Source organism: Muscardinus avellanarius (assembly GCF_963383645.1).
Source record: "Muscardinus avellanarius genome assembly, chromosome: 6".
In the NCBI taxonomy this organism is placed as follows: Eukaryota; Metazoa; Chordata; class Mammalia; order Rodentia; family Gliridae; genus Muscardinus; species Muscardinus avellanarius.
Window position 1 is genome coordinate 106592234 of NC_137791.1, and position 25238 is coordinate 106617471.

Below are 25238 nucleotides of genomic sequence, written 5' to 3' on the forward strand. Positions count from 1 at the left end.
CCCAGTACTGGGGAGGCTGAGGCAGGAGGATTACAGGTTCACCACCAGCCTTAGCTACTTAGTGAGGCCCTCTGCAGCTTAGTGCGACCCTGTTTAAAAAATAATAATAATATATAGGGCTGGGTGTATAGCTTGGACGTAGAATGCCCCTGCGTTCAATACCCAGTAGAGAAGAAAAAAACAAAAGAAAGAAAAAAACAGAAAAAAATTGCTCTATCTAAAGATACTCAAATTATAATTATTAATACTGTGTATCACACTCCAGTTTTGTGACATTTTGTATTTATGCAGTTTTGCTGGAGCAGTCAAGAGACTGGATCCATCTTTTTTCTCTTTTAAGAAGGTGCTCTTAGCCGGGTGGGGTGGTTGCTTGTTTGCTTGTAATCCCAGTAGTTGGGAGACTGAGACAGGAGGGTTACAGGTTTGAGGTCAGCCTCAGCTACTTAATGAGACAACTTAGGCCCTGTTTCAGAGTAAGGAGTAAAATTATGGCTGAGTGTAATTCAGAGGTAGAATGCCCCGCTCCCAATACTGCCAAAAAAAAAAAAAAAATAAAGTGCTCTTTTATTTTTATTTGAGCTAGCTTTAGTTTGTTTTCATTTTAGTCTTTTTGGTTTTTTTTGTGTGTGTGTGTGTGGTACTGGGGTTCCTGTAATCTACTTCCGGGCTACACTCCCAGACCTATTTTTGTACTTTTTATTTGGAAACAGGGTCTCTTAAGCCAGCGAGGCTGGCTTCAAACCTGTGCAATCCTCCCGTCTCTGCCTCCCAAGTGCGGGGATTACAAGTGTGCGCCACCACGCCGGGCTACATTTTGGTTTTTAACTGCATAGCACTAACAGTTTGAGAGTTGAGATAAAAGAAGCAGAAGTAGGCTTCTGTTTCCATTTTGACAAGTTCGGATGAAATGGAATTTAATTTTTTAAATTTTTTAAATTTTTATTTTTTTGGTGTGTGTGTGTGTGTGTGTGTGTGTGTGTGTGTGTGTGTGTGTGTGTGTTACTTGGGATGGAGCCCAGGGGCATTCTACCTCCGAACTACACCCCAGCCCTGTACCCTTTATTTTGAAACAGAGTCTCACTGAGTTGCAGAGGGCTGGCTGCCTGCGAACCGCGCTCCTCCAGCCTTCTAAATGCTGGGTTACGAGCGTGGCCACCACACCCAGCTGAAATGGAATGTTTTATACATCAGTTTTTATAGCATTTGCCTGTTTTCTTATCTGTAAAATGAAGTAATAAAACATGCCTCATTTGCCCTGAAAATTTTGTGGATGAATGAATGATAGTTTATTGTGCTCTCTTTTAAGTTGGAAAGTGACCCTTGAACTTACAATTAAAAATTTAATTCAACAACAGATTTTTGTGTCAGTACTTTTTAAAAATTATTTGTTGCATTTGACACTTTTTAAATTTGTTTAGGTCCGAAAGGACACTGAAGATGGAGAAACATTTTCATCTGTTCAAGCCAATTTAAGTAAAGCAGAAAAACAGACATATCCTCAGAAAGGTAATTGATACCAGCAGAGGAAAGTAGGATAAAGCATTTGTATTCATTAGAGAAAGTCTTGGTCATTTTGTTTAAATATTCTATTTGATAATTGTCATTGTTAGGTGGACATTATTTCATAAAATACTTAGATGCAGATGTTCCTAGACTTAACGATGGCATTATGTTCCAATAAACTTGTAAGTTGAAGATAAGTCAAATGCGTTTAATGCACCCAGCGCGCTGCTTGCCAGAGTTTAGCGACGCAGTGTGCTGTGGCCTCTCTCACTGCTGCTGCCCAGCATCCGCAGGGAGTGTCCTACTGCCTGTCCGTAGCTTGAGGGAAAAAATCCAAAGTACACTTTCTGCCGAGCGAATGCACCACTGTAAATTGAAAAATTGTCATATGAGCCATCATAACTTGGGAGTCATCTGTACTTTGAAACCTTTTCGGGGCTAGCTTTGTGGAGAATGCCCATCTGCTCCGTGCTCTGAGCAGCATACTGTGGCCTGTGTTTCTTGTTAATTTCTAAGTGTGTTGCAACATGTGGGCTTTATTCAGTATATGAAAAATTAAATGCTTTGAGCTTTTCATAGGAAGGTTTCATAGAGTTGGCTTATACTTTTCCAGGTTATCTGAGATTCTTTTGCTGATTGTTTTTGGGTTTATTTCTTAATGGTCCTGATATTGAACCATCTACTGGTATAGTCTTCCTTTCTTATCTATGGAGAATTGGTTCCAGGACCTCTGTGGATAACAAAATTTGTAGATGTTGAAGTCCATTATGTAAAATCCATGGAATTTGCTATGGTCTGTGTACAGCATCCTGTAGACTTTAACTCATCTCTAGATTGCCTAATGCAATGGAAATACTATGCAAATAGTTGTTATACTGTATTGTTTAGAGAATAGTAAAAAATTGTGTTCCATTCAGACACAATTAAAACTTTAAAAAAATTTATGGGTATTTGAATGCATATATATGGTACTCAAAAGATAGAGGGCTGATTGTATAGATAGTCTTAATCCTATATGTAAATATATTTATACAGTACCTTTAGTCTTGACACTTTGGGGTTTTGGGGCTTTTAGGCTTTATTATAAACACAGAATTTTTGTGACCTATTTTAGTCTGTAAGTTTTCGCTGTACAGGTTTCACACTGGAATGAAATAAATATGTACTTTTTGGTACTGGAGATTGAACCCAGGGGGAATCTACTTCCAAGCTGCCACCCCAGCCTTTTTTTCTTTTTAGTTTTTTAATTTTCAAACAGGGTCTTGTAAGTTGCTGAGACTGCCCTAAAACTTGGGATTTTCCTGTCTCAGTCTTCCAAATACTGGGATTACAGCTGTGTGCTATACTTCTGGCTTGAAAACCTTTCTTTCTTTCTTTCTTTCTTTCTTTCTTTCTTTCTTTCTTTCTTTCTTTCTTTCTTTCTTTCTTTCTTTCTTGTACTGGGGATTCAATCCACGGGAATTCTACCTCTTAGATATACCTTGGCCCCATTTTAATTTTTATTTGAAACAGGGTCTCACTTAAGTTCCTGAGGGAATTGCTAAATTGCTGAGGCTGATTGTGAACCTGCAATCCTCCTGTCTTGGCTTCCCAAGTACTGGGATTATAGGTGTGTTCTACCATGCTCGGCTGAAATCCATGTCTTTAAATGTTGTTTAAAATATTACAGCAATAAATGAATAATTTATATTTAAAATGAGAGAAAAATCTCTTAATTCGAATTTATGCAAAGAAGGGGCATAAATGTTTAATTAAAAGAATAGCTGGGCATGGTGGTGCACACTTGTAATCCCAGTACTTGGGAGGCCGAGACTGTAGGATCCAGTTTGATGGACCACCTCAGCTGCTTAGTGAGGCCCACAACTTAGTGAGATTTTGTTTCAAATTAAAGAATAAAATATAGGACTGGGGGTGTGGTTCAGAGCTAGAATGCCCCTGGGTTCAACACCCCCCCTGCCCCCCAAAAAAGTGCTAGCAGGATATGGTGGCACATGCTTATAACCTCAGTACCTGGGAGGCTGAGACAGGAGGATCACAGGTTTGGGGCTAGCCTCAGCAATTTAGTGAGGCTCTCCACAACTTAATGAGACCCTGTTTCAAAATAAAAGGATAAGGCCCAGATGCCCCTGGGTTCCATCCCCAGTACCACACACAGAAAGAATAAATATATAAATTAATGAAATAAAGTAAATTGCTATATAAGCTAACATTAAAGCAATGTTTTGAAATCATCATGTGATACTGTGTGCTCGTAAGATCATATAGTTGAAAGATGAAAATTAAAAATGTTGCTACTGGGTATCATTTTCCAAAAGCAACAATTATAATCTTTTTTTCCCTAGTCAAAACGGAACATTTTTTAAATGCAAGCAGGAGTCCTAATAAGCAAGCTAAGTGTGAAAGTGCAGAAGACCCACAGCAGCGCTGGCGGCCATCACCGCGCAGGCCCGCCGAGCGCTCTGCCCCAGAGGCCAGCCCCAGGCCGGCGCTCGGGAAAGCCAAAGCGCACAGTCCTCATAAAGAAGCCGAGCCTGCCGCCTCCAAAAGAAAAGAGAATTCCAGCGAGCCGAAAGCAGAAAAAAGAACTCCTAAGAAAACCAAGAGTTCTCCAGCTAAAAAAGAGGTACGCGTTCTGAAAAGTACACATTTGGAGCTAGCTGTTGACCCGAGTTTTATTGTTTCAGGTTTTATTTCCAACTTCGTTGACATTATAGTTCTTTTAAGGCATTGTTTAGGAGGAAGGCGTGATGGCACAAGCCTGTAATCTCAGGACTTGGGAGGCTGAGCCAGGAGGATTCCGGGCACCAGGACAGCCTCTGCAGCTAAAATAAAACAAAAGAAAAGCCGGGCGTGGTGACGCACGCTTGTAATACCCGCGCTTGGGAGGCGGAGACAGGAGGATGGCGCAGGTTCGAAGCCAGCCGCGCTGGCTTAAGAGACCCTGTTTCCAAATAAAAATATAAAAAATAGGTGTGGGAGTGTAGCCCAGAAGAGCTAGAAGGCCCCTGGGTTTCATGCCCAGTACCACCAAAAAAAAAAAAAAAAAAAAAAAAAAACAAAAGAAAAGATGCTCTTGAAGGGCTGGGCATAGTCTGTGGTACAGTGCTTACCTAGTGTGTGCCATGCCCTTAGTTTGAACCCTGGAAGATACTTTCTTTTTTAAAGCTATTATAGAATATAGATTATTAATATAGCTAAATTAGCCAGTATTTATTTTTTTACTTCAGATCTTTTGCTAGTATGTGATATACGGTATCTCATAGCCTTCACAGTACCCGTGAGATGGCTGTTTTTCTTTTGTTTTTGGGTACTGGGTATTGAACCCAGGATGTTCTACTTCTAAGATATATCACAGCCCTATTTTTAAATTTTTATTTTGCAACAAGGTCTCGCTAAATTGCTGGGGTTGGTCTTGCTAAATTGTTGAGGCTGGCCTCAAATCTGTGATCCTCCTATCTCAGCCTCCCAAGTACTAGGATTACAGGCATGTGCTACCACACCCAGCTGAGCTATTTATTTCTATTACTCAAGTTGTAAAAACATTATTTCCTGTCTCTGCTCAGGTTTCCTTTGGTAGAGTGGGAACAGTAGGACCTAATGAGTTCATGTCTGCAGCCACCTAGAGCAGTGCTTGGAACATAGCCCTACAGAAGTTATAGATGGTATTATTATAGTTTATTTTATTTGGATTTGTCCTGAATTTTTATTTCTTTTTCTTTTGTGTCGAGAAACTGTTGTTTTCAGAGGAAGAAATGGTGAAATAATGAATGCTTTTCAAAAGTTTTCTTTGTTTCCAGATACATTGAGAGGCTAACAGTCTTTCTGAATCTCCAATTTGGAACCACTTTAGATTCATAATGAGAAACCACTCTTCTTTCATGCTAGGCACTTAGCATTAAAAGCAAAATATTGTCTATTTTAAGCGCTCATCACCATTATTTTTTAGTGCGGAACCATGAGATGTGATGATGGTGAAATGCTGTTGTTTGTGGGCAGTGCTCATAAATATGCTTAAAGGAGCAGTTAACTTTTTGGTCTCAGATTCTTCTTCACTAAATACTTATCTGGTAGATAAATGTTTTTCTTCAGGCACATGTTTGGTTTACAGAGGATGTCTATTTTTATGAAATAGGAAATTTTTACATGATACTGTTAACTCATCATTGTAGTTTCCAAAGTTAGAATAGAAATAACTCAGAGAACTTTTATTTAAGTAGTTTTGGGAACATGAAAGTCTAATAATAAATTCAGTTGATCTCAGGCAGATAATTCTGATTTAGTAAATGGGTATGCTTCAAAGTTATTTTATAAGTTGTTTATGTTTCAGATTTTCTCCCCATAGAATCAGTGTTATAAATGAGTGACTTTTCTGTGTTTATATGTATTAGACTCTCCCTTTTGAAGCTTGTTAAAAATATGGTGTGGGTAGCTATATTTTAATAAGGTCTGCTATATTATAAATGTATACTAGCTTATAAGAGCCATTTTTATTTTTATTTTATTTATTTGTTTGTTTATTTATTTTTTTATTTAGTTGGTACTGGGGTTCCTGGAAGCCCTTCTACCTCCGAGCTACATTCCCAGACCTATTTTATTTGTTTTTTTGTTTTTTGTTTTTTTTTTTTTTGGTGGTACTGGGGATGGAACCCTTCTACCTCTGGGCTACACTCCTAGACCTATTTTATATTTTATTTGGAAACAGGGTCTCTTAAGACAGTGAGGCTGGCTTTGAACCTGCATGATCCTCCTGTCTCAGCCTCCCAAGCACAGGGATTACAAGCATGCCCCACCACGCCCGGCTAAGAGCCGTTTTTAAAAAGTAGGGTTAGATTCTAGGACCAGCCCATAGTGGCTAATGTCTGTTTGTTTGGTATCAGGGACTATATCCAGGGATATTCTACCTCTGAGTGTCTCTAAGTTTCTGAGGCTAGCCTTGAACCTGGGATCCTCCTGTCTCAGCCTCCCAAGTGCATGAGCTGTCTCATCCAGCTCCAAAAGGCTAATTTAATTTATAATATAGCCAAACCAGCCTATTTTATTGGTTAACTCCTTGTTTATATAGAAATATATATATAATATATATATATATATGTATTTGGTGGTACTGAGGTTCCTGGAAGCCCTTCTACCTCTGGGCTACACTCCCAGACCTATTTTTTTTTAAATATATTTTTATTTGGAAACAGGGTCTCTTAAGCCAGTGCGGCTGGCTTTGAACCTGCGCGATCCTCCTGTCTCCGCCTCCCAAGCACGGGGATTACAAGCGTGCGCCACCACGCCCGGCTATATAGAATATATATATATATTTTTATTCTCAAAGGAATTTGGGGTTGCTTATTAGTTAATGTAAAATAGAAAGTGGGGAAGTAACAATAGAGACTGTTTTGTAATGGTTCCAGAATTATATAGGAATCCCATCCCCCAAGCTCCCATATGCACGTCTTAGCCATATCTTGTATCTTTCAACCAGAAACCTGGAATTGGGCCTGCGGATATGGAGTTTGGAGAGTTTCCCCAGGATTTTCTGAGCTATACTTAGACTAAAGATGGTCTGAGAAAGCTAGAACTGTAGGGAGTAAACACAGAAGACAAAGGGTGCCCGGAGAATGTACCCTTGGAGATGAAGCCCGCCCGGTCTTTGCTGGCTGCCACGTACGCGCTGGGAGCATAGGCTAGTTTTAGGGGTGATCGAGGCTGTAGGATATCTTCCTGGGTAATCAGATTGACTTGTGGAGAAATTTATTTTTCTGTTAAAATGAGCATGAGTTTATCATGAAATAGAATTTAAAATTTACATACATTTCTAAAATAAAACACTGATTTCCTTTCTTTACTTGGAGCTGGCAGTTTGGGTTATGCCCCCAGTCTCCCCTGAGGTACGTGCCTTTGGAGTAGGATGGTTCTAGAGGGCTGGTGTGGGGTGTTTGTAAGCCAGGCATTCTGTGAAGCTGGGGAGTATTGCTCAGCTGTTAATTCCAGGACAAACAGTAGTGACTTTAATGTTTGTTTCTAGGTACGAATTTTTAATTTCACATGAATTCTGCATGACTTTTTTCAATTTCCTTTCCCACTCCCCAAGTCTGGAAGTCCAGAAGATTCTGAAAAGAAACGCACGAATTATCAGGCTTATCGAAGCTACTTAAATCGAGAAGGTCCCAAAGCTCTGGGCTCCAAAGAAATACCAAAGGTAAGAGTACTGAGTGAGCCAGCCATTCTGTGAGGACTTTGGCCTCTGGGTCCTGGGTGTATTCACTATGTTTGCAGCAGCAGAGAATAAGTAACAACAGGCAAGTCTCAGTCACCATTTTGTGATTTGGGGGATATTTATTCACATTATGAACCAATGTTTGATGCTTAGAAACGTTTTCTTAATAACATGTAGCTCTAGAAGGGCTGGGCTCTTGAGACTACACCAGTAACAAGGCTGATGCCCTTTGCCTTCATGGCACCAATGGCTTAAGAAAAGACCTTAAATATGTTGCTGTTTACTTGTAATGGAAATCCAGGGCGCTCCTAGTATAACAGGAACTCTGTGCTGGGTGGGATATGCAGAAGGAGTGACATTTAAATGGGGCTTTCTGGATGACTGGGATTCTATGAAGGGGCTGTGATGGTGTGGTGATCTGATTAGAGGGGCCAGAATGTGTGATGCCTTGAAGGGGGATATTTTGTGTGGGGTGTTTAAGGAACTAAAAGAAAAGTGACCAGGGAATGAGAAGGGCTGAAGAGATTAAAAGGCTATATCTTGTGGGGCCTAATGCTTCAGACTTCTGCCTAAGAAGAGAAATTTGATTTTTTTTTTTTATGGTACTGGGGTTCCTATAAACCCTTCTACCTCTGGGCTACACTCCCAGACCATATATATATATATATATTTTTTTTTTTTTGGTGGTACTGGGGTTCCTGGAAGCCCTTCTACCTCTGGGCTACACTCCCAGACCTATTTTTACATTTTTATTTGGAAACAGGGTCTCCTAAGCCAGCGCGTGCGGCTGGCTTCGAACCTGCGCGATCCTCCTGTCTCTGCCTCCCAAGCGCGGGGATTACAAGCGTGCGCCACCACGCCCGGCTATATATTTTTTTAATATTTTTATTTGAGGAGGGTCTCTTAAGCCAGCGAGGCTGGCTTCGAATCTGCGTGATCCTCCTGTTTCTGCCTCCCGAGCGCGGGGATTACAAGCGTGCGCCACCACGCTCGGTTAAGAAGAGAAATTTTAAGTACTGAGGATTAGCCAGGTGTGGTGGTCCCAGTACTTGGAATGTTGAGGCAGGAGGATCACAGGTTCAAGGCCAGCCTCAGCAACTAGCAAAGAGGTCCTCAGCAAGTTATTGAGGCCCTGTTTTGAAATAAAATAGGGCTGGGGGTATAGCTTGGAGGTAGAACGCCAATCCCTAGTACTGAAAAAAAGTACTGGGGATTGAACCCAGGCGCATTCTATCTCAGGGTTAATTCCAGCCCTTTTTATTTTTTATTTCAAAACAGTGTCTTTCAACTTGCTGAGGGTCTTAGTATGTTGCTGAGGCTGGCCTCTAACCTGCGATTTTTCTTTTTCAGCTGCTTTTTTTATTTTTTAAATTGGGGCATTGTAATCATATATCACATTGGAATACAAGACTTGAGAGGATATACAAGCACACATCATCCAATTAGCCCTCATCCAGCCCCCATCCCATTCCCTCCCCCTCCCTCAATCCCATGCTTGTTTGGTGATTAACTTTGATACATTTGTTTATGTACCTCCTGCATTTTAAAGAGGTTCCATCCTCCCCTATTCCATACCCTCTGATTGGTTACCTTAATTGCTTTACTATAGGGTCCTTTCTATAGCTCGACCACTTCCTGTTACCCCTTTCCTCCTAGTTATTGCTGATTAGGGGAAGCATCTGGTTTTTATTTTCTGCGATATTTCTCTGTGCATGCCGCGTTGCAAGTACCGATCCCACTCTTAACGGCCCCAGTAGTGGCCTGGCTACCCGGTGGACTGTTCCAGACCTTGCTGGCTCAAGCAGCAGCCTTGCCTAATGGGAGGCCTCGATTCTGGCCTCGCTGGCCCCCACACCGGCCTAACCCCTCGGCAGGCTGCAATTCCGGCCTCGGAGGCCCCAGCACCGGCCTTGCCTCATGGCGGGCTCTGATCCCAGCCTCGCTGGTCCCCGCACCGGCCTAACCCCTCGGCAGGCTCCAATCCCGGCCTTGGAGGCTCCAGCACTGGACTTGTCTCACGGCAGGCTCCAATCCCACCTTTGCTGTGTCCGTCGCCAGCCTCACCCCTCGGCATTCTCCAATCCGAGCACCCTATTCGCCCAACCAATTGTCCCACATTCTCGAGGGTGCGTGGTGGTAGCATTCTGCCTCTGGGGTTATTATTTCAAAGGTTCCAGGTACATCAGCTCTCTGCTTCCCCTGAGTACTGGCCACTGCCATTGCCAACTGCCTCCACCATTTCAAATCTTTCCCAAGCTTTTTTTTCACTCTGAATGTTGTCCAGTGTTCCTAAGCATGCGCGACGGTAGCATTCGACATTTGGTGTAATTTCTCCAAAAAAATAAGGTTGGTAGGATCCGATTTCTGCTTCTCCTGAATACAAGTCTCCACCGCCATTGCGGAGACCGCTTTCAACACCGCCTTTCTCTTTGGTCTCCTCTAAACTCTCTCCTTACAGGTGATGTCCAAGATTCTTAACAATATAGAGAAACAGCAGTCCTTCACGGGGAATTTTTCCATAAGTTCCAGTTCATTTGGATTAAGTTTTGTCTGCATCTCCAGTATCCTGGCATCCGCCACGGCCTTCTTAACCCCTCTCCAATATTTTTCTTTTTTCTTTTTCTTTTTCTTTTTCTTTTTCTTTTTCTTTTTCTTTTTCTTTTCCTTTTCCTTTTCCTTTTCCTTTTCTTTTTTATTTTTTTAATAAGAGAAGACAGTATGTGTGGTTTGAGGAGGTAGTGGGATCAGGCACTCAGTAGAACTGTGACCTGGCCAGGTTTCCCCATGGGTCCAGTATGCTCCACACTACTCTGCCTGGGGCCCAGAGTCCTGCGACCCGGGCCCCGGCTGTTCCGGGGTCCGGCGTGCCCCGCCTGACCCCTGCCCGGGACCCAGGGTCTTACTGGGCCCGGTGTCTCCAGGGGTCTGGCATGCTATGCATGGTCCGGCCCGGGATCCAGGGTCTTACTGGGCCCGGTTTCTCCAGGGGTCTGGCGTGCTACCCTTTTTCAGCTTCTGAAGTACTAGGATTCCGGTCATGTGCAATTGCCATGATGCTCGAGTCAGAAAGGGAGTTAAGTGGAGGAATAACATGGCCATATTTGCATATATGAGATCCACTCTGGCTGCTACACGTAGGCTGTGGTGACGAGGAAGGAGAAGCCAGGAAGGGCAGTGTGGAGTTGGTCAGAGGTGATAGGACTTGTTGGGGCTGGTGGCTCGCAGGTTAGCAGTCAGCCTCAGCAACTTTCCAAATTAAGAAAAAAAAAAATGGAGCTGAGGCTAGAGCCTTGAGGTATAAAGCCCGCTTTCCACCCCAGCACCACACAGACAAGAACAGTGCAGGTGCTGGGGAAAGAAGAGGTTTTCATGGAGAGGGAACCTGCAGGACTTGGCGACACTTCTGAGTGGGGAACGATGAGGATCGAGGGTGACGGGGGTGATCTGGTGGTGCCAGGAGCAGCTGGGCGAACACCGGTGACCCTGGAGGCAGAGCTGCTTTGGAGAGACGGTGAAGAGTTCACTGCTGGCCAGCTATGTCTCACATGCACGGGTGTGTCTGTTCTTGTGGAGATGCTGGGCAGCCAAGTGTTGAAGTAGGAATGTGTTTGTGTAGCTGAGAACAGATGTAAAGACTGGATGTAAGCTTGAGTATTAACAGCATGCAGGTTAGATTCAGAGGATTTACTGTCACGTGACAGGGGAAGAGGGCCTTGTTCCAGCTACATCTCAACAGAGGAGGGTGAAAAGGAGACTGAGAAACAGGAACAAATGTAAGAAAGAAGTCTGTTAAGGGTTTGTAGTGAGCAAAGGCAAGAGAGGTTTTTTTTTGGTGGAGGTTATGGGAATTAAACCTAGGGGCATTTTATCTCTGAGCTACACCAGACCTTTTTTTTTTTTTTTTCCCCCCAACTACTGGGGATGGAACCCAGGGGCATTCTACTTCTGAGCTACACCCCCAGCCCTATTTTTTATTCTTTATTTTGAAACAAGGTCTCACTGAGTTGCAAAGGGCCTCACTAAGTAGCTGAGGCTGTCTGCGAACCGCGATCCTCCTGTCTCAGCCTCCCCAGTGCTGGGATTACAAGCGTGCGCCACCATGCCCGGCCTTTTTATTTTTATTTTTGAAACAGGGTCTCACTAAGTTGTGGAGGGCCTTGCTAAGTATCTGAGGCTGGCCTTGAATCTGCTATCCTCCTGTCTCACCCTCCCAAATACTAGGATTACATGTATGCATCACCGTGCTTGGCAGCCAGAGAGTATTTTTAAAATGTTTGAGTGGTCAAGTCTGTTATGTTGTTAAGATTACGAGAGAGAGGAGACTGAAAACTGTGTGTTATAGTTAGTGACATGAGACAGGTCTCAGCGCGCAGGGAGGGCGTTTTGAAGTGTGGTTGTGAAGACGGAAAGAGTGAAGACTTTTAGGGTAGAAATGAAAAGTGAGATTTAAGGGGGAACTGTGAGCCTTTTTAAGGCTGGCGGGAGGGATAGTTATATATATGATGTATATGAATTTGATTTTCATCTTGCTTGGTATACATAATACATATGGAGATTAATAGCTCCCCTAAGAAGGTGAGGGAGGATGGTATAGTGGGGGAGGCCCGGGGAGGAAGGTCCAACCTGTTGATCCAAACTCTGCTGCATAGTGAAACCCTTGAGAGGACTGGGGGCCGTGTGGTGTTCTTAGGACAGTGGATTTCAGGGGCAGCAAGGCTGTGGAGGGCGTGTTGGGAGGACACTGGGAGGGCTGAGGTTGCATAAGCAAAAAGATGCTCAGAGAGTCATGGTGGGAATCACTCAAGTGGAGGGGCTTAAATGTGGAGCATTCCAGAGTGATTTTTGAATCTGTCAAGAAGGGTTTATGTACCTGTGGTGTTATAGTGGATTATGTCCATCCTAGAACCTGTAGAGTTTGAAGGGATCTTTTTTTGTGTGTGTGGTACTGAAGGTGGAACCCAGGGGTTTTTCTACCTCTGGGTTATACTTCCAAACCTATTTTATACTTTATTTGGAAACAGGGTCTCACTAAGTTGCTGAGAGCCTCACTAAGTAGTTGAGGCTGGCTTCAATTCTGTGGGATCCTCCTGTCTCAGCCTCCCAAGCACGGAGATTACAAGTGTGGGCCGCCACGCCTGGCTTGAAGAGATCTTGATTGAGGTGTTGTTAATAAAACTTTTTCTCTTCAAACACATTCATAGCTATTTTTCTTTGTCATGGTCGTCTTTGTCTCTTCCTCCTCCCCCTCCCCCCCTTCTCCTCCTCTTCCCTCTCCTCTTTTTTGTGGTACTAAAGATTGAACTCAGGGGCATTCTACCTCTGAGCTACACCTCCACCTTGGTTTTTAATTAAAAATTTTTTTGTGTGTGTGGTACTAGGGATTGAATCTAGGGGCATTCCATGTCTGAGCTACATCCCTAGCTCTGTGTTTTTTTTTTTTTTTTAGAGCCTCACTAGGTTGATGAAAGTCTCACTACTTGCTGAGGCTGTCCTTGAACTTGCTATCATCCTATCTCAGCTTCCCAAGTCTTGGGATCAGAGGTGTTCGCCACCATGCTTGCTCCTGTTTGTCTTCTAAGAGAGATTCTTGCTGAGTGTGGTGGTATGCTCTTGTAATCTCAGTACTTAGGAGGCTGACATAGGGGATCATGGTTTGCAGCCAGCCTCATCTACTTAGTGAGGCCCTCTGCAACTTAGTGGGACCTTATTTCAAAATAAAGAATTAAAAATAGGGCTGGGAGTGTACCTTGGTGATAGAATGCCCCTGGGTTCAATGTGCGCGCCTGTGCGCGCGCGCGCACACACACACACACACACACACACACACACACACACACACACACACACGGTTCTTCACCTGGATGGGGGAAGAGATTGACCTTATTTTGGGTCAGTTTTTAGAGGTACTGGGGGTGGAACCCAGGGGCTTTTCTACCTCCGGGTTCTACTCCCAGACCTATTTTATACTTTATTTGGAAACAGGGTTTTACTAAGTTGCTGAGAGCCTCACTAAGTAGCTGAGGCTGGCTTTGAACCTATGTGATACTCCTGTCTCAGCCTCCCAAGTGCTGGGATTACAAGAGTACACCACCATGATTTTGTTTAGCTTCTTTTCCAATCTTTTTTTTTTTTTAACTCTATTGATGTTAATTCTCTATTAAAGAGTAATACAAGCTGAGCGTGGTGATGCACACTTGTAATCACAGCATTTGGGAGGCTGAGATAGGATTGCAGTTTGCCAACAGCCTCAGCTACTACTTAATGAGGTACTGCAACTCAGTGAAACCCTTTTTTAAAATAAAGAATAAAAAATAGGGCTGGGGGGTGTAGCTCAGACATGGAATGCCCCTAGATTCAATCCCTAGTACCAGTCCCTAGTATCAGAGGTGGAATGCCCTTGGGTTCCATCCCCATTACTGTAAAAAAAAAAAAAAAAAAAAAAAAAGTAATACATCACTTGGTATGTCATGTATAATTTTCATTTTACTTGGCCATGTAGTTTTATCAATCTATTCCAAAAATAGAGTCTGTAAGGTGCACTTGCAGTTATGGTATGTCTTCACCACCACCACTTCTCTTTGGCTAGCATCTCTTGGATTATTATCTTTCCAGTCAAGGGATAAGATGACCTTGCCTGTAAGTTCCTCCCAGTTGATTAGTTTACTGATCTAGTGTAGCTGAGCGAAGGGCAGGGCTCAAACCTGCTAAGATTTTTCAAATAAAAACTTTCCCTTTTTAGCAAAAGCAAGAATTTATGGAGTGAATTGCATTTGGTTGTTTACTTAAAGTTATACAACTACTTAACTAGCTTAAATAGAGAAAGGACTCAGGAAAATTGTATGAATGGGTAATGCTGATAAGCTTCGCCTTTGTCTCTCATTGCTCTTTCTCTAAGTTTATTAAATGCTAGCTGCATAAGCATTTCCTGGGTTTAGTTTCAGGTTCTGCTTATTTGCTGTACATTTCCAGCCAATTTTTCATGCTGAGGTTATTTATGATGTCAAGGGAGAAAAATCAACTTGCTGCAGTTTTGTTGCCAAATATTTCTTTGGAAAGCTACCATGTAATTTCTTTTCCTCTTGAACATTTTGGTTTTTAGGGAGCTGAAAATTGCTTGGAAGGCCTTATATTTGTGATCACAGGCGTGTTGGAGTCCATTGAACGAGATGAAGCCAAGTCTCTAATTGAACGTTATGGGGGAAAAGTAACAGGAAATGTCAGCAAGAAAACGAACTACCTCGTCATGGGTCGTGATAGTGGACAGTCTAAGAGCGACAAGGTGGGTTGTGCAGTGTGCTCACAGCGGCAGCCGCTTGCGTGCTCCAGAAGTGACCATTGTAGTAAATGCCCCTTACACAGTCAAGGAAAGGGAGAAAAAGGAAAAGAAGTGGCATTCCTCCATTATTTATTTTCCATGTCAGCGTTACTGATTTTGACCCCAGATCTGGGTTTTCCACTCAAAGGCAGAGTTCTTGTTCATTTGAATTTTTTTTTTTTTTTTTTTTTTAGCATTTTCTAGTCTTTTTTGTTTTAAGATAGAAACAAATGCAGTGTTTTTTTTTTCCTAGTCCTAAGAACTTTTATATATGTTGCTGTGTACTCCATCTTAAATATTTTTACTGGAAGCTCTAAGAGAAGAAACAAGTCTGTCAGTTAGGATTATGTTTAGTTCCAAGTAACAGAATCCCTGACTGACTGTGGTTTAAACAGACTGCTGCTTATATTCCTCAACTAGTAAGAACCGCAGAGCTAGGCAGGTTCCAAGAGGCTGTGCAGCGCAGTGATGTAGCAGGCCATCCTGTCCCCGTGCCTGTCGTCCTCTAGGCGCTAGCTTTAGTCCTCAGCTGTCGTCTGTGGCTGCAAGGTAGCATATGTATGGCAGGAAAAGGGGCGGCGGCAAGATGTCATAATAGCTGTGACTGGCCTGACAAGCCTTTCCCCAGAAACACCTCCCATAGGATTGCTCCCACGCCTCCTGGGCCTGACGCAGAGTGTGAGGGAGGGTGGGAGGAGCAGGACTTCTGATTGCTGTAGACCAGTCGCACTTTATTGTTCAGGGGCTGCAGCCATTGGAGTTCTGTGAGCTGGGAAGAAGGTGGCAAGAAACACCTGCTGTAGGAGTCAGAGGTGGGAGAGGGTGTGAAGAGCCCGGCGCAGGACCTGGGGGCTTTCCCCCTTTCTGTGGAGGAAAAGCCAAGCAATCCGCAAAAGTAGTGATATGTTGCTTCAGCTGCTGCTGCACCACTTTTAGGGACTCTCATTTTCTTCCTTTTCAGTGGTACTTTTTCAGTGAATGTTTATATTTGCTTTCTTAAAATTTCCAGTGCTAACATACAGATGTGTTTTTTTTATCCTATTAATATAATTGACCTCAAAATGATTTCCTTCCTCACATAGAGGAATAGTTAGGATGCAGTTTTGATGAATTGCAATTTTAATTAACAGGCAGCAGCCTTGGGAACAAAAATTATTGATGAAGATGGCCTGTTGGATTTGATTCGAACTATGCCAGGCAAGAAGTCCAAGTATGAAATAGCAGTTGAAGCCGAGGTTTGTATGAAATGAGCTTTTCTTATTTAAGATGATTATGAAAACTGTTTCATGAAGACGTATCTTGAATGGATACAGGTCCATTGGCTAAAAGATTAACTGCCTCCTCTGCCACAGATGAACTCATTTCCTCTTGACCCGCAGACTCTGCTTCAGGTTGTTGCCTTTGCTTTATTTCCTAACCTCCCCCTCCCCTTTGTACTGGGGATTGAGTCCAGTGGCTTTCTACCTCTGAACCTACACATACTCTGAGCCTGATTTTATTTTTTCATTTTTTATTTGTTTATTTTTGTGGTACTGAGGATGGAACCCAGGGGCATTATACCTCTAAGCTATACCCTCAGCCCTATTTTTTAGTCCTTTTTGTTTGAAACAGAGTCTCACTGAGTTGCAGAGGGCCTCACTGAGTAACTGAGGCTGTCTGCGAACTGTGATCCCCTGTCTCAGCCTCCCAAATGCTGGGATTACAAGCGTGCGCCACCACTCCTGGCCTGATGCTTTTATTGATGCTCTGTAATTATATATTATAGTGTGATTGAAAGTGGTATATTCATTCATACATGCATCTATCACTTGGTATATTTCCATATGTTAGGGCTTTAAACCCAACCTATACTGGCTTTAGAAAAAGGGGAAAATATGTTGACTCATATACATCAGGTCTTGTCTAGCAACTCTGGGGTCCAGAGACTGCAGTGCTTTCAGAAACCTTTCATTGTCTGTCCCTCTGCTTCTATTAGTGTTAACCTCATTCATTCCAACATTGCACCTGCCTTTTCCATGCACAGGACACAGGAATGCCAGCACCCCCAGGTTAATGTCCCCAGTTTATTCTGCCTAGAACAGCCCTATGGGACTATTTGAATTACATACCACAGTAAAGTTGTTAAAAACCAGAAATTAATGTGGTGTCACATTGTTAGCTAAACTACACAAATTAGTCGAACTTGGCAGGGATTGCTTCTGTTGTCCTTTTCTGTTCTAGGATCCCATGCTACATTGAGTTGTGCCAACTTTAGTTTTTTCTTGAGTCTTTCCTTGATTTCTTTTGACCGCAACACTTTATATGTATATATGTGTGTACATGTGTGTACACACACACACACACACACACACACACACACACACACACACAATTGAACCCAAGAGTGTTCTACCATTGAATTATATCTCAGCTCTTTTCTAGACTTTATGTTGAGACAAGTTCTTGCTAAGTTGCCCAGGCTGGCCTAGAGTCATCGACACTCTTGCCTCAGCCTCCTAAGTACAGTAGTAGGGATTACAGACGCGCTCTACTGCACCTGGCTTTCCCTTGACACTTTTTTTTTTTTTTTTTTTTTTTTTTTGCGGTACTGGGAATGGAACCCGGGAGCATTTTACCTCTGAGCTATACCCTCAGCCCTATTTTTAATTATTTTTTATTTTGAAATAGGGTCTCACTGAGTTGCAAAGGGCCTCACTAAGTAGCTGAGGCTGTCTTCTCACTGTGATCTTCTGTCAGCCTCCCAAATGCTGGGGTTACAAGCATGCATCACGAACACCTGGCTTTCCCTTGACACTTTTTTTTTTTAATTTTGGTGGTACTGGGGTTCCTGGAAGCCCTTCTACTTCCGGGCTACACTCCCAGACCTATTTTTACATTTTTATTTGGAAACAGGGTCTCCTAAACCAGCACACGCGACTGGCTTCGAACCTGCGCGATCCTCCTGTCTCCGCCTCCCAAGCGCGGGGATTACAAGTATGCGCCACCACGCCCGGCCTCCCTTGACACTTTTGATCAATACTGGTCACTTATTTTTGTAGAATGTTTCTCAACTTTGGGTTTGTTGATGCTTTTTGTGATCGGACCTAGATTATGCATTTTTGGTAGGAATACTATAGGGTTAGTCTTGTGTCTTTCCCAGTTCATCATTTGTATATATGTTGACATGTCTTGGTTGATTACTTGGTGAAGATGATGGCTAGGTGTGGTGGTACACACTTGTAATCCCAGGACTTGGGAGGCTGACAGAAGATCACAGTGAGAAGACAGCCTCAGCTACTTAGTGAGGCTCTCAGCTACTTAGTGAGGACCCTCTTTCCAAGTAAAATATAAAATAGGTCTGGGAGTGTAGCCCACAGGTAGAAGGCCCCTGGATTCCACTCTCAGTTCCACACACAAAAAAGATTCACCTATATCATAGCATGTATTAATACTTCTCTTTTTATTTGGGGAATACTCTTCCATTGTATGAATGCATATTGCATTTTGTTTATCTGCACATCAGTTAATGGATATTTGGGTTATTTTCATCTTTTGTCTATAATGCATATATTTCATAATATAATGTTGCTGTGAACCTTAGTAAACAAGGTTTTGTGGAGGCATTAATTTTAACTAGTCAAACTTTATTATCCTGTTTTTTCAGAGTGAAATTGGAGTGTTTATTATTATTATTTTTTTTGGTGGTACTGGGGTTCCTGGAAGCCCTTCTACCTCTGGGCTACACTCCCAGACCTATTTTTATATTTTTATTTGGAAACAGGGTCTCCTAAGCCAGCGCGTGCGGCTGGCTTTGAACCTGCGCGATCCTCCTGTCTCAGCCTCCCAAGCGCGGGGATTACAAGCGTGCGCCACCACGTCCGGCTGAGTGTTTATTATTTAAAGAAACAATGTGTTCTTACTTTTCAGTGTGTTTGTTGTTAATTTTTATAAAGCTTGGAAAGCGGTGATTGCCACAAATGGCAGGTTCATTGTTACGAGATGATCCGAGGCTTTAGTAGCTCACCTAGACATCTCAGATTGCCCTCTGGAGTACATTTATCAGGATGGAAATTCTCTTGGTCTTATCTGGCTTCTTTTTCTCTCATTTTTCTACTTTTTAAGATGAAGAAAGAAAAGTCCAAGTTGGAGAGAACACCCCAAAAAAATAACCAAGGAAAAAGAAAAGTTAGCCCAAACCAAAAGGAATCAGAATCTAAGAAGAGCAGGATAACTCCTAAAAGAGATGGTTCTGCAAAGGCAATAAAAGAGGAAATTGCTGTGCCTCGGAGAGGCCTGGACTTCAAAGAGTCGGCTCCAGAGATGGGCGGTGACAGCACAGCTGCTGATTTGGCTGGTGACAGCAGTGAAGACAAAGTGGAAAGTTTGCTCTGGGTGGATAAATACAAGCCGACTTCTCTCAAGACCATAATTGGACAGCAAGGTGATCAGAGCTGTGCCAATAAACTGCTCCGCTGGCTCCGAAACTGGCACAAGAGTTCTCCCGAAGAGAAAAAACATGGTGATTGTACAACCTCACTCGTTTTTGTGGGTGTTTCTCGACACATAATTGGTCAGTAGGCGAAAGGCTAATGGTTGGTTCATTCAGCAAGCTTGGGGCTGTCCTAGGTGACGTACTGTCGTGGTCCCTCTCAGGAGCTCACAGAGGGTAGGGAAGAGGTAGGAACCAGCCAGTAAAGTGCCAAGCACTGTTGAGGGGTGAGGGTAGGGTGCAGCCCAGATGGAGGTGGGGTCAGGAGTGAGGATGTGTGCTCTCACCTGTGGAGAAAGGGGCAGCTATGCTCAGACTTGGAGCCGAGTAGGAGAGCGCTGTGTGAAGGGAGCGGTAGATGTGGGTGGGAAAGAGAAGGTGTGAAGATTGTGAGCGCTAGGGGCAAGGTGCACGGGTGGCTGAGGTGTCTGAAGTCCTGCTCTTCAGATGTACGCTTTGCTTTGGGTAAGCCTGACAGGCCTGCACTTCTCTAGTTTCTCTACTTGTTCACCATGTATTTGTCATGGAAAATGAAAGGCCAGAATATATTTAATATCAGAGTGAACTCAGATCACAAATGTCAGTACTGCATGCACCACCATGCCTGGCTGACCTGGGATTTTGTAGGAAGAAAACACATAAAATTGTTCATATTGAAGTTGAAAGTGAATTCATTGTATTATTTTTTTTGGTAGAGATGAGATAGGGTATAGGATTTTACTCAGTGCTCTGGAAACATAATTTGTAGAAACATATTCTGCAGCTGAGCGTGGTAGTATACTTTGTAATCCCAGTACTTGGGAGGCTGAGACAGGACTATTGCAAGTTTGTAACCAACCTTAGCTACTTAGTGAGGATTTTAGGAATTTAGACCCTGTTTGAAAATAATGAATAAAAAATAGGGCTGGGGGTGTAGCTCAGAGGTAGAATACCCCTGGGTTTAATCCCCAGTACTACCAAAATAAAACAAAACCAAAAGCCCTTCAAATTTAGAAATAAACTGGATGAATGCTCTCTGTGGGCAGTGTACGTACCGTTACTCTTGCCATTCCTGAATTGCTAGGAGATTATCCAGGTTAACACTGTGGAACTTATTTTTTCCCTGGCAGCAAAATTTGGTAAAGTAGCTGGCAAAGATGACGGCTCTAGTTTTAAGGCAGCGCTGCTCTCCGGCCCCCCAGGTGTTGGCAAAACCACCACGGCCTCTCTGGTGTGTCAGGTGGGTGTGCTATTGTAGTGCAGTTGGGAAGGTAACCTCAGTGGTTACGCGTGGGGGTTAAGTGTCGTGTGCGAGCGAGTGTGTATATATGCACCTGCTGTGTATGCTTTTCTGAAATCACACTTTTAGTAGAGCTTGCTTTGGTTCTGCTGTATTTTCAGAATTTAAAAAATATTGGTTATTATACCATTTGTTCCCCCTACCTCTGGAGGGTACATCCCAAGACTCCTGGTGGATTAAAGTTGCAGGTGGTGAGAATCTTATGTGTACTTTGATTTTCACTTTGCCCTGCAGCTTTGCCGTACTGTGCAGTTACTCTGTTCTCTGTGTTTTGTGCCCTGGTGCCTTTTTGCATCACTGTCCCTGCCCTTTGGGGCCATTACTAAGTAAAATAAGGGCTGTATGGACACTAGCACTGCCGTACTGTGGAATTTGATTGAACCAGGATAGCCAGTAGCTGACTATTGCAGGTAGTGTATACGGAGTGGATATGCTGGGAAAGGGCCAGTTCTTGTCTGGTCAGGATGGAGTAGGGCGGTGCAAGCTTTCGTCACCGTAGCCAGAATGGCATGCAGTTGAAAGCTGAAGAAGTGCTGCTGGCACAGTGGCTTGAGAGGCCCACTGCCAGCCCCAGAACTTGGGCTCTCCACACTTAGTGAGACCTTGTTTCAAAAGAAAATGGGGCTGGGGGCGTACATCAGAAGTAGAATGCCCTTGGCTTCAATCCCCAGTAACACACACACACACACACACACACACACACACACACACACACACACACAAAGAAAGAAAAGAAAAGAAAAGAAAAGAAAAGAAAAGAAAGAAAAAAATAACAAGGGATTATAAGTTTATTGCTGAGCCGGGCGTGGTGGCACATGCTTGTAATCCCTGTGCTTGGGAGGCTGAGACAGGAGGATTGCATAGGTTTGAAACCAGCCTCAGCTACTTAATGAGGCTCTCTGAAACTTGGTGAGACCCTGTTTCCAAATAAAATATAAAATAGGTCTGAGAGTGTAGCCCAGAGGTAGAAGGCCCCTGGGTTCCACCTTCAGTACCACCAAAAATAAATAAATAAATAATAATAAATAAATAATAAATAATTATTGCTGAAATTCCCAATTCTTTGATTCATAACCTCATGATTTCTTTTTATATTTGTTGTATGGATGAGAGCATAAAATGTAAATATAATTTTTTACACTTTTCACAGTTTTGTTTTTTTTTTTTTGGTGGTACTGGGGTTCCTGGAAGCCCTTCTACTTCCGGGCTACACTCCCAGACCTATTTTAACATTTTTATTTGGAAACAGGGTCTCCTAAGCCAGCGCGCTTGCTGGCTTCGAACCTGCGCGATCCTCCTGTCTCTGCCTCCCAAGCGCGGGGATTACAAGCGTGCGCCACCACGCCCGGCACTTTTTACAGTTTTTAAAGCATTAAAAACCAAAGGATTTTTTTCCTAATTCCTACATTTATGAACACAACTCTTCCCCTTTCTTATTATCATTGCTTTTCTTGGTAATTTTTAAAGCTGATCAGTATTGTAACTTGAATTTTTACTGGTTAGAGAGGAAAATTGTCTGCTGGGATAATCTGACAAAGAATGATTTAATTTTATAATTTATATTGAAGGGGTATTTTTGTTATTTTATAATAGATTAATTTTCAAAAAGCTAGGCATGGTGGTGTACTATAATTCCAGTAGTTGGGAGGCTGAGACACGAGAATCTTAGGAGTTCAAGGACAGCCTCAACAAGTTGTGAGACTCTCATCGACCTAGTGAGACTCTGTTTCCAAACAAAAAAATAAAATAAGGCTGGGGTGTAGCGTGGTCGTAGAATGCCTCTGTTCCATTTCCAGTAGAATACGTGCGTGTGCGCACATGCACACAATTCTCTGTCTGATTGAATTCTTGGGGTTATTACATTTAAATTTTTTAGGACATTTAAGAAACAGGCTTTACAAAATTTCTTGTCCAAATGTATTCTTCCAGATTAGTGATATACCAACTGTGGTTTTAGGACCCAACTTGTGTTTATGTGTGTGTGCTGCATGTATGTAGGTGGTATTTAAAATTTTTCTAATATTTTGAGTCATGCTAAACTTATGGTCTGTTAGTATCATACCTTCTATTTCTTACCCATGGTTCTTTATGTGATGTGTTTGTACTCTTACCTGTTTTTTGTGGGAGGGGCGTTAATTTGCATTATGATAATAATGATTTCCATTGTTTGATTAGGAATTGGGGTACAGCTATGTGGAACTAAATGCAAGTGACACGCGGAGCAAGAACAGCTTGAAGGCGGTTGTTGCTGAATCCCTGAATAACACCAGCATCAAAGGCTTTTACTCAAGTATGTGGCTTTGCAAACTGTTTTTGTTGTATAAGAGAAAAGTAATTCAGTGTTCTGTCACTAGTATTGAAGACTGCTATGTGGCAGGCACCTTGCTAAATCTTGGGGCTGTCAAGAAAGTGAGAAAGGCCTCTGGCTTGATAACTCGTACAGGGCAGTGGTTGCCCTCGTTAGGCATGGAGGTTGAGGATGTGATCGAAGCGTGTACCTCCACCTCTGTGCATGGCGTGTGATTTTAAAGGATTCAGGGCAATTCTGTAAAGAAGGAAGGAAAAGAAATATAATATGGTGTGATGGGTGGAGTAACAGGGCCTGCGGATGCAGGGGAAATCGTGTTGGGGCTGTGGGTAGGCTATCGGCAAAAGGATGGTATTTGACAGTCTTTGAAGAATGAAAGAGAGAAGTCTGTCACGTGTGGTAGCACCCACTTTATAATCCCAGTACTCGGGAGGCTGAGACAGGAGCATCACAGGTTTGAGGCCAGCCTCAGCAACTTAGTGAGACCCTGTTTCAAAATAAAACATAAAGTAGGGCTGGAGGTGTAGCTCAGAGATAGAATGCCCCTGGGTTCAATGCCTGGAGACTGGGACACACATACACACACGAGAGAGAGAGAGAGAGAGACAGACAGACAGACAGACAGACAGACAGACAGATAGACACATACACACACGAGACACACACACACACACACACACACACACATAGAATTCCATTTGGAGAGAGATGTCAACTCAGGCAAAAGTAGTACAGAAAAGGCAATCAGACACGGTATTGCTTTGCCTGCCATGCTTCAAGTTGGGGCTGGTGGTCCTGGAAGGTCAGAATTCCTGGGGGACATTAAGATGCCACATTAAGGTCTACACAGTGTCTGCCTAGAGCCTATAGTACATTGCTTGGTCACCTACATTTTTGGTGCTTTCAATGGTAGAAAATTTTACTCAAAAGAAATTGCTTTAAAAAATGGTGCCTTTAGCCGGGCGTGGTGGTGCACTCTTGTAATCCCCGCGCTTGGGAGGCAGAGACAGGAGGATCGCGCAGGTTCGAAGCCAGCTGCACATGCTGGCTTAGGAGACCCTGTTTCCAAATAAAAATGTAAAAAATAGGTCTGGGAGTGTAGCCCGGAGGTAGAAGGGCTTCCAGGAACCCCAGTACCACCAAAAAAAAAAAAAAAAAAAAAAAATGGTGCCTTTGCTGGGCATGGTGGCGCATGCTTGTAATCCCAGTGATTTTTTCGGGAGGCGGAGACCAGAGGATCAAGGTTCGCCGATAGCCTCAGCTATTTAGTGAGGCCCTTCTCAACTCAGTGAGAGCCTGTTTCAAAAAAATAAAAAGACTAAAAAATAGGGCTGGGTGTAGCTTGGAGGTACAATGCCCCTGAGTTCCATCCTTAGTACCACCAAAAAAAAAAAAAGTGCTCTTAGCCGGGCGTGGTTGCGCACATTTGTAATCGAGCATTCAGGAGGCTGAGACAGGAGAATTGTGGAGCCTCAGCTACTTGGCAAGGCCCTTTGCAACAACTCACTGAGACCCTGCTTCAAAAATAAAAAGACGTAAAAATAGGACCAGGTGTGTAGCTTGGAGGTACAGTGCCCCTGGGTTTCATTCTCAGCGCTGCCCCCCCCCCAAAAAAAAAAAGTGCTCTTACACACGGCTAGTGGGAAAGTTGTCTGGGAGTATTCTTAGTTTAATTACATAAGCCTTTAAACCAGAAATTCCAGTTCCTGAAATTTAGCTATTATTATACTTGTATATATACCAAATCATACACATACTCACACAAACAGGGAGATATTTATTAAATATGACATAGCCAAAGCTTTGAAGCATTTTAATATTTTGTCAATAGTCCCTAAGTAGTCAATGATATATGTATAATATTGAGTTATTGCATGATAAAGTGAAGGTATATCTTTTTATGCACACATATATTTTGAATATGCAAAAGAGATCATTGTTTTTCTCTGGGAAAGAATACTGGGTTCATTGAAGAGATGGGAGAATTTCTCTTCACTGCTTATTCTTTTTTATTTTATTTTATTCTTTTTCAGTGCTAGGGATTGAACTCAGGAACATTCTACCTCTGAGCTATGCCCCTAGCCCTATTTTATTTTTTATTTTAAAACAGGGTCTCCCTAAGTTGTGGAGGGCCTCACTAAGTAGCCGAGGCTGGTAACA

General features: G+C 42.9%; 1 protein-coding gene across 1 annotated transcript in view; it reads left to right on the plus strand.

Annotated features, from left to right (window-relative positions):
- RFC1 (replication factor C subunit 1) overlaps positions 1–25238 on the plus strand; it is a gene marked incomplete at both ends in the record, with an annotated part of 74392 nt that overhangs the window by 37311 nt on the left and 11843 nt on the right. Inside the window, 8 exons of the mRNA XM_080697255.1 lie at positions 1419–1506; positions 3846–4126; positions 7583–7690; positions 14808–14987; positions 16154–16258; positions 19125–19521; positions 20601–20710; positions 22946–23060. Coding sequence (XP_080553381.1) covers positions 1419–1506; positions 3846–4126; positions 7583–7690; positions 14808–14987; positions 16154–16258; positions 19125–19521; positions 20601–20710; positions 22946–23060 — 1384 coding nt within the window. The remainder of the gene's footprint in view (positions 1–1418; positions 1507–3845; positions 4127–7582; positions 7691–14807; positions 14988–16153; positions 16259–19124; positions 19522–20600; positions 20711–22945; positions 23061–25238) is intronic.